Source organism: Dysidea avara, chromosome 11 (genome assembly GCF_963678975.1).
Source record: "Dysidea avara chromosome 11, odDysAvar1.4, whole genome shotgun sequence".
NCBI lineage: Eukaryota > Metazoa > Porifera > Demospongiae > Dictyoceratida > Dysideidae > Dysidea > Dysidea avara.
Window position 1 is genome coordinate 27,110,986 of NC_089282.1, and position 13,413 is coordinate 27,124,398.

A 13,413-nucleotide genomic window follows, 5' to 3' on the forward strand; every position below is an offset into this window, starting at 1 on the left:
CGATCACTTGTAGATTGGGCTTCCTTATCTTCCCACACGAGTTGGTCACGAGACGAGGATACCTTATCATCGATATCACTTACTTCCGTGAGATCGTTTGATCTTCCCGCAACCCATTCGTTAGTTGATGGACCCCAATCATCCCGTCAGTATAATCACCCGACTATTATTAGAGATGGTAAGATGGTGTTCTTCTATTATTACATACACGTGATCACTTATAGTTACTGTCAACCATAACTCATTTTACCTGCTCGACGACTCTGGCTTGGTCAAATGGGACTACCAGACCCTACGAAACACTAGAGTGTTCCAGTTCCCAGCCTACAAGCACAAACTACTAAAAGCTGTGACCTACTGCAGCTTCTACAACGTCTACTTTGTCCTTACGATGGACAACAAAGTAAAAGTGAGTTATTAGCTATGAATCATACAATAGTAACTTGGTAACCTGAGACTAGGCTCCTGATCCTTATACTGTACATGTAATTGTCAAATTATGACTTTATCGTCATAGCATACCTATCTGGGTACTCAGGATAAGCTGCCTCAGTTAGTCCAGCCTCCTAATCTTTTTCATTGACCTACGTATGAGAGAGAGAGAATAAACGTCTTAATGATTAAGACAAAATATACATTACAAGCATACAGGGGCCTAGACACAGGGGTACCATGTGCTGATGGATCAGTACAGGAGCCCTGGCAAGACTTACATTAACTAAAGGTAAATTAAATTACAATACACACACACACAAAAAAAAAAAAAAACTATATCTACACATATGTAATACTTAAAGTTTACCTAAGGTGGTCTAAAAGATCCCAGCCCGGGGAGGCTCTAGAATTAAAAATTCTGATGAAAGAGCTGAAGCAGCTTCATCCGTAGATATCGCGTCGCTGTTGAGAGCCTCCCGGAGCGGGAATATCATTGAAAACAATTCTTCGTCAATCAAAGGCCAGTCAAATTGTGCTCGGGTCGCAGGTTGCGAGGAGGAATCTCTTTGAGCTACCATCTGGGCCTGTTCAAACACGAATGCTCATACATTAGTCTATATACATTTAAACTTTCATTCCACACAAGCGTTATTAAGCTATACGTGTTTGATTGCTTGAATCATTCTTGTTGGGTCAACTGGTACTGAATCAAAATAATATATTATTTTACTCCACTGTCTAATCAACTTCTAGTTACAAAGATAGCTACATAGGCAGCACTAAAGTTTAGCATACTGATAATGTCTAGATACATTTCATTTCAAAAGAGTGTTCACTTGCATGTGGCAACTGACTGCTCTATTAGAGTGTTTTGATCATTTTGCAATAATTACAAATTAAAATCCACTTGTATTTTCAAATTGCATTGGTCAGGTCCATGTTATAACTTTTCAAATAGTACTATGGCTATGCAATTTTGTATTACACTTTTGTCCAACCCAGCTACAAATGTTTTAGTGATTAATTGAAATGTTTGACAATCCTGTAGGTGTTCAATAAACACTTCAGTGAAGTACATTGTTTAGAGTTACCAGCTGAGCAGTCTAAAGTGTCGTGTATAGCAATCAATGATAGGAGCCATCAGCTAATAACTGGTAGTCTGGGTGGTATCAAGGTCAGTCACTAACTGTTCATATAGTTGAAGTGTGTCATGGTGACCAGTAGGTGTTTAACTATAGTAAAAATGTGTCAAGTAGTAGAGTTAGTAGCTACAAGACAGTTGAGCCGATGTCTCAATACTCCCTGGTGATCAGTCACAGCTCATTACACACAGAGGGGATATGGATTAGAGGCTTGTCAATAACTGATCGGCTGATAGGGTACAGTGGTTATGACGTTTTAGTCTACTCCATTAATGCTGTTCTATTGATTCATTTGAAGAGGTCACTTACAATCTGTCATCTGATAATAACTAATAAACTGTTGTAGGTTACATCAAGGCTTTGTTACTGGCTGTGTGTTTCTGCCGTCACTGAAATATTTTGTCACCTGCTCTGACGACTGTACAGTGAAGGTGTGGTCAGAGTCCGGGTCAATGATTGATTGTTTCACCAGTCACATCAAGGTATAGGTCAATATTGGTGATCACATGATCTCATGTGATCAACAGGAAGTTACTGGTATGCTAGTACACCCACACTGCCCCTGGCTAGTATTAACAACTTCACTGGATGGTACTATCAAACAGTGGAACATGGCAACATTACAAATGGAACACAGGTTATAGGCCATGTTGTTGTGCTCAGTTTATCAGTCATCATTTGTTTGTAGTGTAACCAGCTGTGTAGGAGAAGTGAAGATGATGAGAATTGTTAACCACAGCTGTTTCTACATTGTGTCTTCATCGTCAATAGAACTGTTTGAGTTCAACCACTTCACTCAGTACTGGGCACTTTGCCACTCTGCAATGCACCAAATATTACCAGTAATACAGGATGGGAGACAACCTAAGATACTAGCAATCGGAGTTGATGGCAGGTGTGTATCTAACAGTTTGGTGCATTGTAAGAGTAGTGTCCTGTATAGTGTTAGATTGTATTCAGCTAAACTGGATCAGGGATACCACCTTACTACTGTCCTACCATCTCACCAGATTGCACCAGTGCTCAGTGTGGCATACTCTCCTAATACACACACGCTTTGTACCTTACTAGATCCTAACAAGTTGTGGGTATACAACACAAGGTGGGTAACATTGTGTTCATACATCATAACATAGATCTTCCATGACACAGGTTTAATCCTGCTCAAAGAGTGACCGAGATATCTGGCAGTGATCTAGCTACTTTAGTTGCTGCTAATAATTTATTATCTTCGGTGTTACCTACTGGAATAAGACTACATCATAAAAAAGATGTGTGCAGTGTGTGTGCATGTGGTACTCAAATGTTGCTAGGGATGATGGTAAGTTTACACTGACAAGATATGTTAGACATGTTGTTCCCAGGATGGACGAGTTATTGTACTTGTACCAGATGAAGATAGTTTTCAGACGATGGGATATCTGCAAGCTTTTATCTCAGCAGTTAGTTACACTGCTAGCTAGCTGGTAGTAGGATTGGCTGTTGCCTTAGGTTACTTTACTGAAGTATGATGTTGTCTTGAACACGTTAATGTGCTCCAGTAATCAAACAGAAGATGTCAGTGTACAATTATGGGATGTTACTAGTTGGAGTTTATCTGCAGTTGTACAGTGTAACTCACTACTAGTAGACTGTGCTGTGTTGGTACGCTATTGTGTTTGATGATAACATTTCTAGTGTGATCGCGTGTAGGAGAATTGTGTAATGACTGGACATGATAGTGGTCTTGTACAGCTCATGAGACTAACTGACTCTTCTTCAATGGACAATGCTAATAATAACAGTTAGCTCATCATCTTGTTATAATATGATATAGCTATATGTGTTAGGTAGTGAAGTTGAAGATACTAGAGTCACTTCGGTACAATCCTCTCACACATTCTCATTATTTGCAATTTCACAGTAAGACATTGTAGATAACGTTTCACACATTAATTCAGTATTGTTGTTCCAATAGTTCCAATAATGTGATCAGACTATGGAACACTCAGTGTGTCTTGTTGCTGGAAGTCCACCTAGCAACAATCCACAGCTGTTGTTTCCTCCCTGGTCAAGCTTGTCTCATAGTTGACCTTCACAATCATTTATATAAAGTAATGTTGGATAAAGGTGATTGTATGAAATTTTTACTTAAGCCGTTTAAGTATTATTATATATTATACAGTTTTACCACAGACTTTGCTCATGTTACGTAAGGAATGTATAGAGACAACATCAACTAGTGTTACTGGTACAGTACCATGACAGCATGTGTGATAGTAGAGTACACTCGATTACAGATTCTGTTATAATTGATGACCTCACTAATTCACCAGAGCTCACGTTACAACAATATCTGGTAAATACACATAACAGTGAAGGACAAGTGGTAATTATTAGTATATTGTTCACAGGCTGGTGCAATGGTAGCATCAGCTTCAAAAACATCAGAGCAAAGAAGCCCTTCTTCAGAAGATGAAGTATTATAAGTTATTAAAATGTTTTTAGTTATTGGTGACCATATTAGGTCAGTGACGATGAGTCCAGTGTAACTTCTGCTGCAGCTACTAACACATATTTGTCTCCACCATTGTCTCCAGTCCCTTCAGCGTGGTCCTTCCCTATCCTTGGGCAATCCTTGTCTGATTATTCTAATACTTCAGGTACAGTTAAATATCATACAGTACAATAGTACTGTATAGTAGGGACCACAAAGGAGTAGGCTTGGCTCATGAAAATACATCACCCAAACATCAGCCTCACTTTTCCCAGATGACAATAAGGCGGTATTGGTTGGGCAAAACTAAGCCCAAACAAGCCTTGAGATTGATCCAAAATACTTTCAACAAGTTGCTGTGGAATTTTTAAAAAGATTATTTAACAGAATTTTCTACTGACTGACTGACTGACTGACTGAGACCAACTGACTGACTGATGCATTCAAACAAGCATAACTCAACAACGACTAAGGCTACCAGCTTGATGTTTTTCACTCTTCGAAGTTGCTCAATCCGAGAGATGCCTTTTGGCATACCACAGTATGTACAATGCATTATTCATGACTTACCAGTGTCCTCCTTTGTGTCCCATTCATCTTTGCTGACAGCAAAAAGTGTCGATTTGGTGGTAGCATGTAATGGCTTCCTTTTGTAACAGAAATGGTCTATATTTCGTAGTGGCTACTCTGATTGCAGAGGTGCTTTTCAAATAGTCATTGATTCATACCGCTGTGTAATGGGTTGAACATAGCTGACAGCAAAGTGTAATGGATTGGATACTTCACTTTTCGGATGATAATTGATAGCTAGGGGCGTGACACCATTTCTTTCTTTGATGCAGTATGCGTGGGTTCACCAGTTATAATAAAAAAAGTTAACAAACAAGTACACAAAACATTGGAATTTTCAACTAGAGTAGGGACCATAGCACATTGATAAAAAGTACTGAAACAAGCTGGAGTAGTGCATGATATTAAATCACAGTAAAACAATAAGAAGTGTTATATCCCTACTGTACTTTCCATTATGGTATCTTGAGCACAGTAGGGATATAGCACTTCTTATTGATTTAATATCATGCACTACTCCAGCTTGTTTCAGTACTTGTGTTATGGTCCCTACTCTAGTTGAAAATTCCAATGTTTTGTGTACCTGTCATTATATTGTAAGCTATTCCTAATCTTAGATCATCCGATGGATGCAGACTCTCTAACTCCTTCACACACTGACACAATTACTACTAGTGGACAAACTAGAGCAGATCACACTGAGACAGAAACACCTGTTGAGGTTGTTAGTAGTGAACAACATCAGTGGAGCAATGAAACATCAATGTCACAGGAGAAATCTAGTCCTCCGATATTACTGGATAATAATGACTTGATTATTTCCAGACCAACTACTAGTAAACAGTTGAGTACTAAGAAGACTGCAGAAATAGCATGGCAGAAATCACACATTGTTAATAAAAAGCCTTTAAAGAGAAAGACGCAAACACCTACGGTAGTTAAGATGTCATATTTTGATAGTCCAGGAGAGGTAACTACACCAGTTATACCAAAACATCAAACTAATTACAAGGTAAAGAAGAAGAAGAAGAAAGTGCCAGTAGCTGCTAAGTCTTCATCTCATAATAATAACACTACATTAGTTGATACTAGCCATACTACAGTGGATGGTACCCATCTACCAGGTAGTAGCAGTGATGGATTATCAGCTGATGATAAAGTTGATATATCTAAATTATCACTAAATAGTTTACCTGTTACTGTTAGTAGTAAAATTTCAGCTAAAAGTGATGTTAGCACTGTGAGGATCACAAGACATGTCGGCCATAGTAATATTAGTAGTAAACATGTATGTGATAATCCTACCAGTAGTGGTGTAGCCAGCTCTGATAGCAATGATGATGTTACTACTACTACTAACAATAACAATTCTGTTACTGATCACACCAGTACTATTGTTAGTGTGAAGAGTGTTAATTATGATAGTACAGAGATTAGTAATGTACCTCACTCACAGAAGGTGATAGGACACAGCTCACCTAGCAGTCGATCCACAAGAAAGTCCAAGTTAGTTTGATGTGATTATATCATCATAATTTAATTGATACCAGTAGGAGTTCAAGATTAGCTAACAGTATGGTCCATACTGGTCGGGGATGGCAGGTGGATGCTATTGAGAGGTAACCACTCTATTATGTACAGAGTTATAGTGACATGGTTATGGTTAGAGCTAGGCAAAGAAGCTCTGTACAGCTTAAGAGACAAGAGGATGCTCAGCTTCATAGAATACAAAGAGAAGTTGAGAAGAGACTGGTCCAATCTGCTACCCACCTCAAATGCTATCACCAGGGTATGCCCCATATTATATTAATCTTTATAACATACTCACTGCAGCATCCAGATCAAGTTGGCGTCGCCCTATTGAACAGGCAACGTCAGTTACTAGCCTGAGGACAAGTAGTGACCATGATGTGCAAGTGGAAGAAAACTCTTTCCACCAACATAAACTTGTTTGTAGTAATTTTCGATTGAATTTATATGCTCATGAAAAATAGAATTGTGAATTACAAACTGTAATTATAAATTATACAAATAATGTAGTACAGAAATGATGGGATATATTTGTATACACATTAATTTGATGATCACGAGTGTTTCTTCTTGAGGTGACTGACAAGAGTTTGTTTGTAGATATTCCATGAGTGGTGCTCTCTAATTCTCTTCAACATTGTCTCTTGAGAAGGGAATTGTTGTACCTGCCGGCACAGTTACAATAGCTTACAATACTGGCTACAATGTATTGTACCTGTTTGTACAGCCATCTTCTAGACCGATCTCCCATGTACAACTTGATAAAACTTTTAGCTATCAAAATACACTCACTGCCATTGCTCACCTGCACAGCATGTAATTAATATGGAATCAAATTAGCAGATACACTGCTAAATCATAAGTACCACCTTAGGGTTAGGGTTAGGGTTAGGTGCAGTACTTGTGGGGTCTTGTTATTATCATACTGTGCATTACTGTACAACAAAAATTTGATGAATTGTCAGTTTACCAGAATTAAAGCGCCAAAATCTAGTATCAAGAGTTAGTTAATAATGTTATGCCTTACCCAATCCTCAAAACATGTGCAGGATATCAGGAATCATTAAACCTCAGCTTGATGCCAATATATAGTATGATTGTCAAAGATTTCTAGTGTCTTGTCACAACATACTGGTCAACATGTACAAAGGCTCATACATCTGATATGTAAATTATGGATTAGCTATCATGTAACCTACCAGACTAACGCTGGGTTCATCCTCATATAACATGCTGGACAATCCCTACATGATTATGATAAACATGTCACTTATTGCAGCAGTTGCAGCATACAAAAATGTCCTTTGGCTGAAGTAGCTGAAGTTGAACTAATATTGGTTTCCCCTTGTTCTTTTCTCCATCCTGTAATGTTACCATGACAATATCATGTCATTACACAATATTACTTGAAAGCTGGGGAATGTTGCTCTTCTATCTCGTAGCTTGTGAAATTCACCTAAAAAGAATCAGAAGTGTTTGATCACTAGTCACTATCAACTCACTATTATTATCATGATCAGTAGCTGCACTCTACAATGATGATAGATGTTATTATGACGTGGTGTAGTTACTAACCATGTGGAGCTGAGTGGATAAGGGAGACTGGGTGGATAAGGGAGGCTTGGCTGATGTGTCACCTACAATAGATGGGACATAGATGAAATCTTTTTTCTGACGGTGAAGGGTTGCAACTTGGACAATATAGCCCCGAGCTATGTAACTTTCTAAAGCTGTTAAGCTGTTACATTTATTGTGATGGTGTTGAGATCAACTATAACTAGCTATAGTACATGTTCTTCTAACAGCAGAATACCAGACAAGAGCAATAAGGCTACAGACAAAGCATATATGGATGACAATTGAGTCCTATACAGTACATTGCAGCTGGCAATTCTACATGTTTGAAACAATCTAGGTGGATTTTGCCATTATATAGTAAATTGTCATAAGCTTTGAGTCACTATTGCAATCACTATATATCTTACTAGAGACATGAGAGCTACAGCAGAACTGATATACTTGACACTTCAACATCAGGCAGGGTGTACATCAGTGCATTGTAATAATTATTACATCATCATCATTACATCATCTCCCATGCAGTCACTGTATATATAGATGACTATATCATGTATCATATCATTTTTTACCAGGGGCGTACCGAGGGGGTTTCCAGAGATTTCAGGAAACCCCATTGGATTTTACACACCACTTGAAACATTAAGAAATTGAAACTTCAGGTTTCCAGAATCTGGAATCTATCATGAGGACACATTTTAAACTTTTATCTTAGTTAAATAATAGTTTCTAACATAATAGCAACACTTATAGCATTGTTCTGAATTACGATGTTGGTGAAAAGATCGAGATACTCTAATACAGCAGTCAGGTACCAGTTTTTTACTTAGCTGTAGTGGAAGCCCCTTTTCAAAATTCCTGCATATGCCCCCTGGATGCTATATTGATATGAGGTCAAACTGTACTGATATTATTGTGTATTGTGATATATCAACATATTATACCTTAGGATTATAATCACCGACAATCAAATTATTGTACATTGTGGTTAAACCGAATGATATGTAATGTTTCTTGAAGAAATAAAATAGGTCACTCTTTCCCTTAAAAACAACATACACCAATGTTTAGGCTGCACCTTTGTATAGAGTGCAATATATCTCTATTCTGCACACAGTAATATTGCAACTCTACTAAACACAATGAACACACACAAGCCACACATTGTAAGTGGCTTAGCACATTCGTAACAAGTATGTGGACTCTTATCACTTAGTTGGGAAGCCACATGTTGTGGATGAGCCATGAGGTAGATATATCTACCACTCATTCATACATCATTGTGAATTGGTTTTTAACACTGAGGTGATGAATTGTACATGTTGAGATCACAAATATTTAATGACATAGAGGAAAAAATTATAGTGCTAATTGAGTTTTAATTAAGCATACAATTATACCGCTTTTCAACGGTATCGTTAGATCCACTCACCAGTTAAAGCTTTTTGGTGAGTCTTTGGTTGAGAAGTGGAAGAACTGTTATCTATAAACCTTTTGACAACACGACAGCTTCCCTGGAGTAATCAATTATAACAAGTGCACAGCTATATAATAATACTCACCGACATTACAACAAATATATAATCAGATTTTCTGCTGTCCTTCACGATCACAGCTCTAGGCCTGCAGCAACACATGGAGGTTACAGGTAGCAACAATGTTTACTGATGTGATTACTTGTAGTAACTTTGACTGCAAATTGCACTGGATAACTCATCAAGTGGCCATTGCTTTAACAATGATACAGTTCTGAGGTGTGTTTGGGTATAGAACATATACAAAAAGTTAGTTACTACAAAACCTGCAGAAGGAAAAATGTTTATTGTCTTGGTAACTTCTTTTGCTCTGTCTTAGTGACAAGTCAACATAATCCTACATGTCAGGATCACATGATCCTCTAGTAGCTTGGCCCACTTACACTTCTGCTGATTACAAATAATTCAACTTGATCTTGAGCATAGCAACTTGATATTCTGTGATTCCTGTCAATTATATCAGTATCCTAGCAACAGAAGGCACCATACACTGTAGGTGTCAAGCAGTGCGGATGGTCTTACCCCAAAACTTGATCCTGGTGGGTAAGTGTTAATCACATTCCCAATATGACTAGAGTGTAACACACTACCACCAACTTCCGCAACTATTAGGTAACAACGACAGAAGTAAGTACGTAGCTGCAGCAACCAAACTGCAGCAGCAAGCCATAGCAGCAGTAGCATAGCCTAAGCAGCAGAATAGGCAGCAGAATAGGCAGCAGAATAGGCAGCAGAATAGGCATCAGAATAGGTAGCAGAATAGGTAGCAGAATAGGCAGCAGAGTAGGTAGCAGAATAGGCAGCAGAGTAGGTAGCAGAATAGGCAGCAGAGTAGGTAGCAGAATAGGCATCAGAATAGGCAGCAGAATAGGTAGCAGAATAGGCATCAGAATAGGCAGCAGAATAGGCATCAGAATAGGCATCAGAATAGGTAGCAGAATAGGCATCAGAATAGGCAGCAGAATAGGTAGCAGAATAGGCAGCAGAATAGGCATCAGAATAGGCAGCAGAATAGGCATCAGAATAGGCATCAGAATAGGCAGCAGAATAGGCATCAGAATAGGCAGCAGAATAGGCATCAGAATAGGCAGCAGAATAGGCATCAGAATAGGCAGCAGAATAGGCATCAGAATAGGCAGCAGAATAGGCATCAGAATAGGCATCAGAATAGGCAGCAGAATAGGCATCAGAATAGGTAGCAGCAGTGGCATCAGCAACAAGCCAAAGCAGCAGCAGCAGCAAGTCACAGCCGGTACCAGTATATGTACAACAGCAACAGGTAATAGAAACTACAATGATTCACTCACCAGTTCCAGACAATACCAAATAATAACATGTTGGTTCATATCCAGTAGTGTAGATAACCCTGTTAGCTGCTAGCCTACCAACATCACACTGTAATTACTCATACTACATATAGTACTGCCTGGCTCACTGTTGGTACCATCCTTGTTTACATATGCTCTTCTGTATTGCTACAGGGTAGTCATTGAAGGTGTGACATATTTGTAGTTCTTTATGGGCCTGCGGTGACTATGGTAACATGGATCATTACAACAGCTACACACCTTCTCTAAACCTTCAATGGATCTGTTCCATGGTGGACACGTTAAGAAATGTTGTGTCTCGTCAGATAACACTGTGCCGGGCTGCCATTACTAACACATAATACAATGGACCAGGTTTTTGTGGGGTCTTACCACTGAGCTACCCGGTGTGCCAGATCGCTGCAGTAGTCTCTGCTGGATTTTCTCAGTTAGTTTTCTCTTATTCTCCGTCGTTGCTAGCTCTAGTATAGTTGGCTTCTTGCTTGTGTTCTGTGCAGCCACTTGCCTACCAGTTTGATTTTTAATTTTTAGTTACTGCACTTGGCAACCAGTTTAATTGACAAGTAACAGACATACCACAATTCAAACTACACACATATATTTTACAGAGCTGCCCATACACTGCACAAATATTATGGTCTTGAACGTACTCTTGTTGCACTATTAGCATTCTTGGCGTCCAAGCTTTAAGGATCAGCTTAATCATGTAAGAGAGTCGCGACAACGACCTTAGTACCTGCCATTAGCCACACCCACAATGTACTTTACTCGCACATTTATAACATCTTACCCGACTTTCTGGACTTTTTGTATCCATTCTATAATATCGGACCATAGATATATCAGACCTCTTCTAAACTTCCGCTACACCATAACCATAGATCGTAACTGGCGCAAGAAGAGTGTAGATAAGCCGCCCACGCGTTTGATCACGCGAGTACATAGTACACGCCCAGAGACATTAGTAGTTACCAACTGGGCGTGCACTGTTGTAGCACATTTGCAGCTAAAATACTTGTTGTACACAACACCTATCAATGCAGTCGGGAAACAGCATTTCTTTGTGGCGGCGCCATACTAAGTCTGGCACGGCCGCCCCAGACTAGTCTCGTGCCCAGCCGGGCTCGCGCTAATGCGCAAACACCGATGCTCGACTTTCTTGGGCCCGGAAGTGCCAGCCAGCCAAAATATTGGCTGGCCAATCAAAATCGAGGATTTTTATAATCGCTCGAAACTATTAGATAGTACGGCTGCAGTAGTGCAGCTAGCAGCTGCTCAGTTCTTTTGCTTATTTTCAATATGGTACTGAAGTGCACCGTGTGCACGAAAGACGTACCAGATTCATCTTATCGCAGAGGACTTGGTAGTGATCCAGGTGGGTGTTTGCGCATTAGCGCGAGCCCGGCTGGGCACGAGACCAGCCCCAGACTAGCGCCATACAGTGTGTGTACCAGTAAGAGCCTTCAAAAATATTTATTGTACGCATGCGCAAAGTTTGAATTCACCAGGGATGGATTTTCTGACCGGCAGCAAGACCGATAGCCTTCTAGTCTGGGTAAGTGATTTTTGTGATTAAGTAGAGTACTTTTATGTTGTGTATATTAGATCAACTCGTTCAAGTTAGACACAAAGGTTGGAAACCTCTCTCAATTGTCTGACGGCGTACTGCTGACCGAGTGTCTGCGACTTCTGTAAGATCATTCGGTCACGCGTACTGTTTGTTGTAGTCATTTCACTTATAGCGAGTTCAGACTGGATAATACTAATAGCCAGTTACCTTTGGAGTTTGTTGTGAAGAAACTGAGCGGTAAGTTCACGTATCGGTACACGTAGCTATTTATAGCAATATGAATATTGAATGATTCTACCGTAGATGTGTACGGTTGTGATTTGATGAGCAACAAAGTGTTGGACTTTACAAAGATTAGTGCTGGACAAGAGGCAGAAATTGCCAAGGTAAAGAAGTGTAGACAATCACAGCCTTTTATTATTATAGTAACTTACAGCTGTTGGTGCTGGTGTTGTGTGCTGCAGTGAAATATAGTGAAAATGGTTCATTCATTGAAGCAATTCGGTCACTACCAGAAAGTGTTCAATTTGATCTCAAGTACTTCATTGAGACTACTTTAGAACAAGTGGACAATGGCAATTTATCATCAGGAGTATTCACGTTGGGTAAGCCACCAATTCAAGTCTCATTCATTGTTACACACACTGTTACAGGTTTAGACAAGGTCCAGCCTACTCCACCATCAGTGGCCAGTGTTAGGTCTCAACATGTCATTTCTATTGCTTCACCAGCTGTTCATCATTGGCTGTGTTCTCCATGTCCTAGTGATGTACCCACACCAAAGGTGTCAAACCATCAGGTACATTGTTGTGTTTGTATTGTAGTGTGTGTGGGTGGGTGGGTGTGTAGTGTGTTTGTGTTTTGCGTGATGAGTTGGTGTGTGTATGTGTGTAGTTTATATGGTTTCTTTACACAGCACGCTTTACGGCTCATTTATAGATTGTCCTATATATAGAGCCAAAATAAAGTCTCTCCTAAAAATATACATTCTCATAAAATACAAAGAAACCTCATCTCAAGTGAAGCGGTACAATAAATATTCTTTTTCATAACCACAGAAAAATACAGACAATAAACAATTCCCGTTTACAAATGTATGGAAGCCATGTATCGCGCTACTGCGAATTGACACCATGAGTTGTCAGCATAAAGAAATGGGACACACAGGAGGACAAAGATGCGTGCATTGTATGTATGCAGTATGCCAAAAGGCATGTCTTGGGACAAAGCAACGTCGAACACTGAAAAA

General features: G+C 39.4%; 4 protein-coding genes across 5 annotated transcripts in view; 2 read left to right on the plus strand and 2 right to left on the minus strand.

The window, feature by feature from the left end:
- LOC136238092 (uncharacterized) overlaps window positions 1-6,699 on the plus strand; it is a 6,901-nt gene extending 202 nt beyond the window's left edge. The window contains exons 2-23 of one of the 2 annotated variants that reach the window (XM_066028420.1): window positions 14-178; window positions 225-409; window positions 1,484-1,609; window positions 1,660-1,877; window positions 1,924-2,059; window positions 2,105-2,214; window positions 2,266-2,472; window positions 2,521-2,679; window positions 2,730-2,898; window positions 2,942-3,019; window positions 3,069-3,221; window positions 3,270-3,360; window positions 3,407-3,479; window positions 3,535-3,686; window positions 3,742-3,807; window positions 3,857-3,915; window positions 3,971-4,036; window positions 4,084-4,219; window positions 5,241-6,129; window positions 6,174-6,242; window positions 6,291-6,412; window positions 6,457-6,699. In XM_066028420.1, coding sequence (XP_065884492.1) covers window positions 14-178; window positions 225-409; window positions 1,484-1,609; window positions 1,660-1,877; window positions 1,924-2,059; window positions 2,105-2,214; window positions 2,266-2,472; window positions 2,521-2,679; window positions 2,730-2,898; window positions 2,942-3,019; window positions 3,069-3,221; window positions 3,270-3,360; window positions 3,407-3,479; window positions 3,535-3,686; window positions 3,742-3,807; window positions 3,857-3,915; window positions 3,971-4,036; window positions 4,084-4,219; window positions 5,241-6,129; window positions 6,174-6,242; window positions 6,291-6,412; window positions 6,457-6,617 — 3,590 coding nt within the window. In that variant the 3' untranslated portion in view covers window positions 6,618-6,699. The remainder of the gene's footprint in view (window positions 1-13; window positions 179-224; window positions 410-1,483; window positions 1,610-1,659; window positions 1,878-1,923; window positions 2,060-2,104; window positions 2,215-2,265; window positions 2,473-2,520; window positions 2,680-2,729; window positions 2,899-2,941; window positions 3,020-3,068; window positions 3,222-3,269; window positions 3,361-3,406; window positions 3,480-3,534; window positions 3,687-3,741; window positions 3,808-3,856; window positions 3,916-3,970; window positions 4,037-4,083; window positions 4,220-5,240; window positions 6,130-6,173; window positions 6,243-6,290; window positions 6,413-6,456) is intronic. The other variant, XM_066028421.1, reaches the window with a different exon arrangement.
- LOC136238095 (cyclic nucleotide-binding domain-containing protein 2-like) lies at window positions 6,584-11,791 on the minus strand. The gene is made up of 19 exons (XM_066028425.1): window positions 11,385-11,791; window positions 11,245-11,330; window positions 10,967-11,099; window positions 10,835-10,915; window positions 10,702-10,790; window positions 10,574-10,647; window positions 9,789-9,871; window positions 9,650-9,733; window positions 9,533-9,603; window positions 9,409-9,480; window positions 9,294-9,354; window positions 9,164-9,245; window positions 7,729-7,790; window positions 7,656-7,683; window positions 7,560-7,609; window positions 7,447-7,515; window positions 7,353-7,397; window positions 6,869-6,958; window positions 6,584-6,818 (listed from the first exon to the last, which is right to left on the minus strand). The coding sequence occupies exons 1-19, from the start codon at window positions 11,427-11,429 to the stop codon at window positions 6,708-6,710; spliced, it is 1,416 nt and encodes a 471-aa protein (XP_065884497.1). The 5' UTR covers window positions 11,430-11,791; the 3' UTR covers window positions 6,584-6,707.
- On the minus strand, window positions 9,931-10,467 carry LOC136239204 (ATP synthase subunit a-like; the record flags this gene model as incomplete). Its single annotated transcript, XM_066029932.1, is given in 1 exon segment — window positions 9,931-10,467. A coding segment is annotated over 1 exon segment (537 nt), but the record flags the coding sequence as incomplete, so codon positions are not given.
- The window catches only part of LOC136238091 (early endosome antigen 1-like), a 20,549-nt gene continuing 18,919 nt past the window's right edge, over window positions 11,784-13,413 (plus strand). Inside the window, exons 1-6 of the mRNA XM_066028419.1 lie at window positions 11,784-12,149; window positions 12,200-12,285; window positions 12,337-12,401; window positions 12,468-12,550; window positions 12,601-12,769; window positions 12,818-12,963. Coding sequence (XP_065884491.1) covers window positions 12,105-12,149; window positions 12,200-12,285; window positions 12,337-12,401; window positions 12,468-12,550; window positions 12,601-12,769; window positions 12,818-12,963 — 594 coding nt within the window. The 5' untranslated portion in view covers window positions 11,784-12,104. The remainder of the gene's footprint in view (window positions 12,150-12,199; window positions 12,286-12,336; window positions 12,402-12,467; window positions 12,551-12,600; window positions 12,770-12,817; window positions 12,964-13,413) is intronic.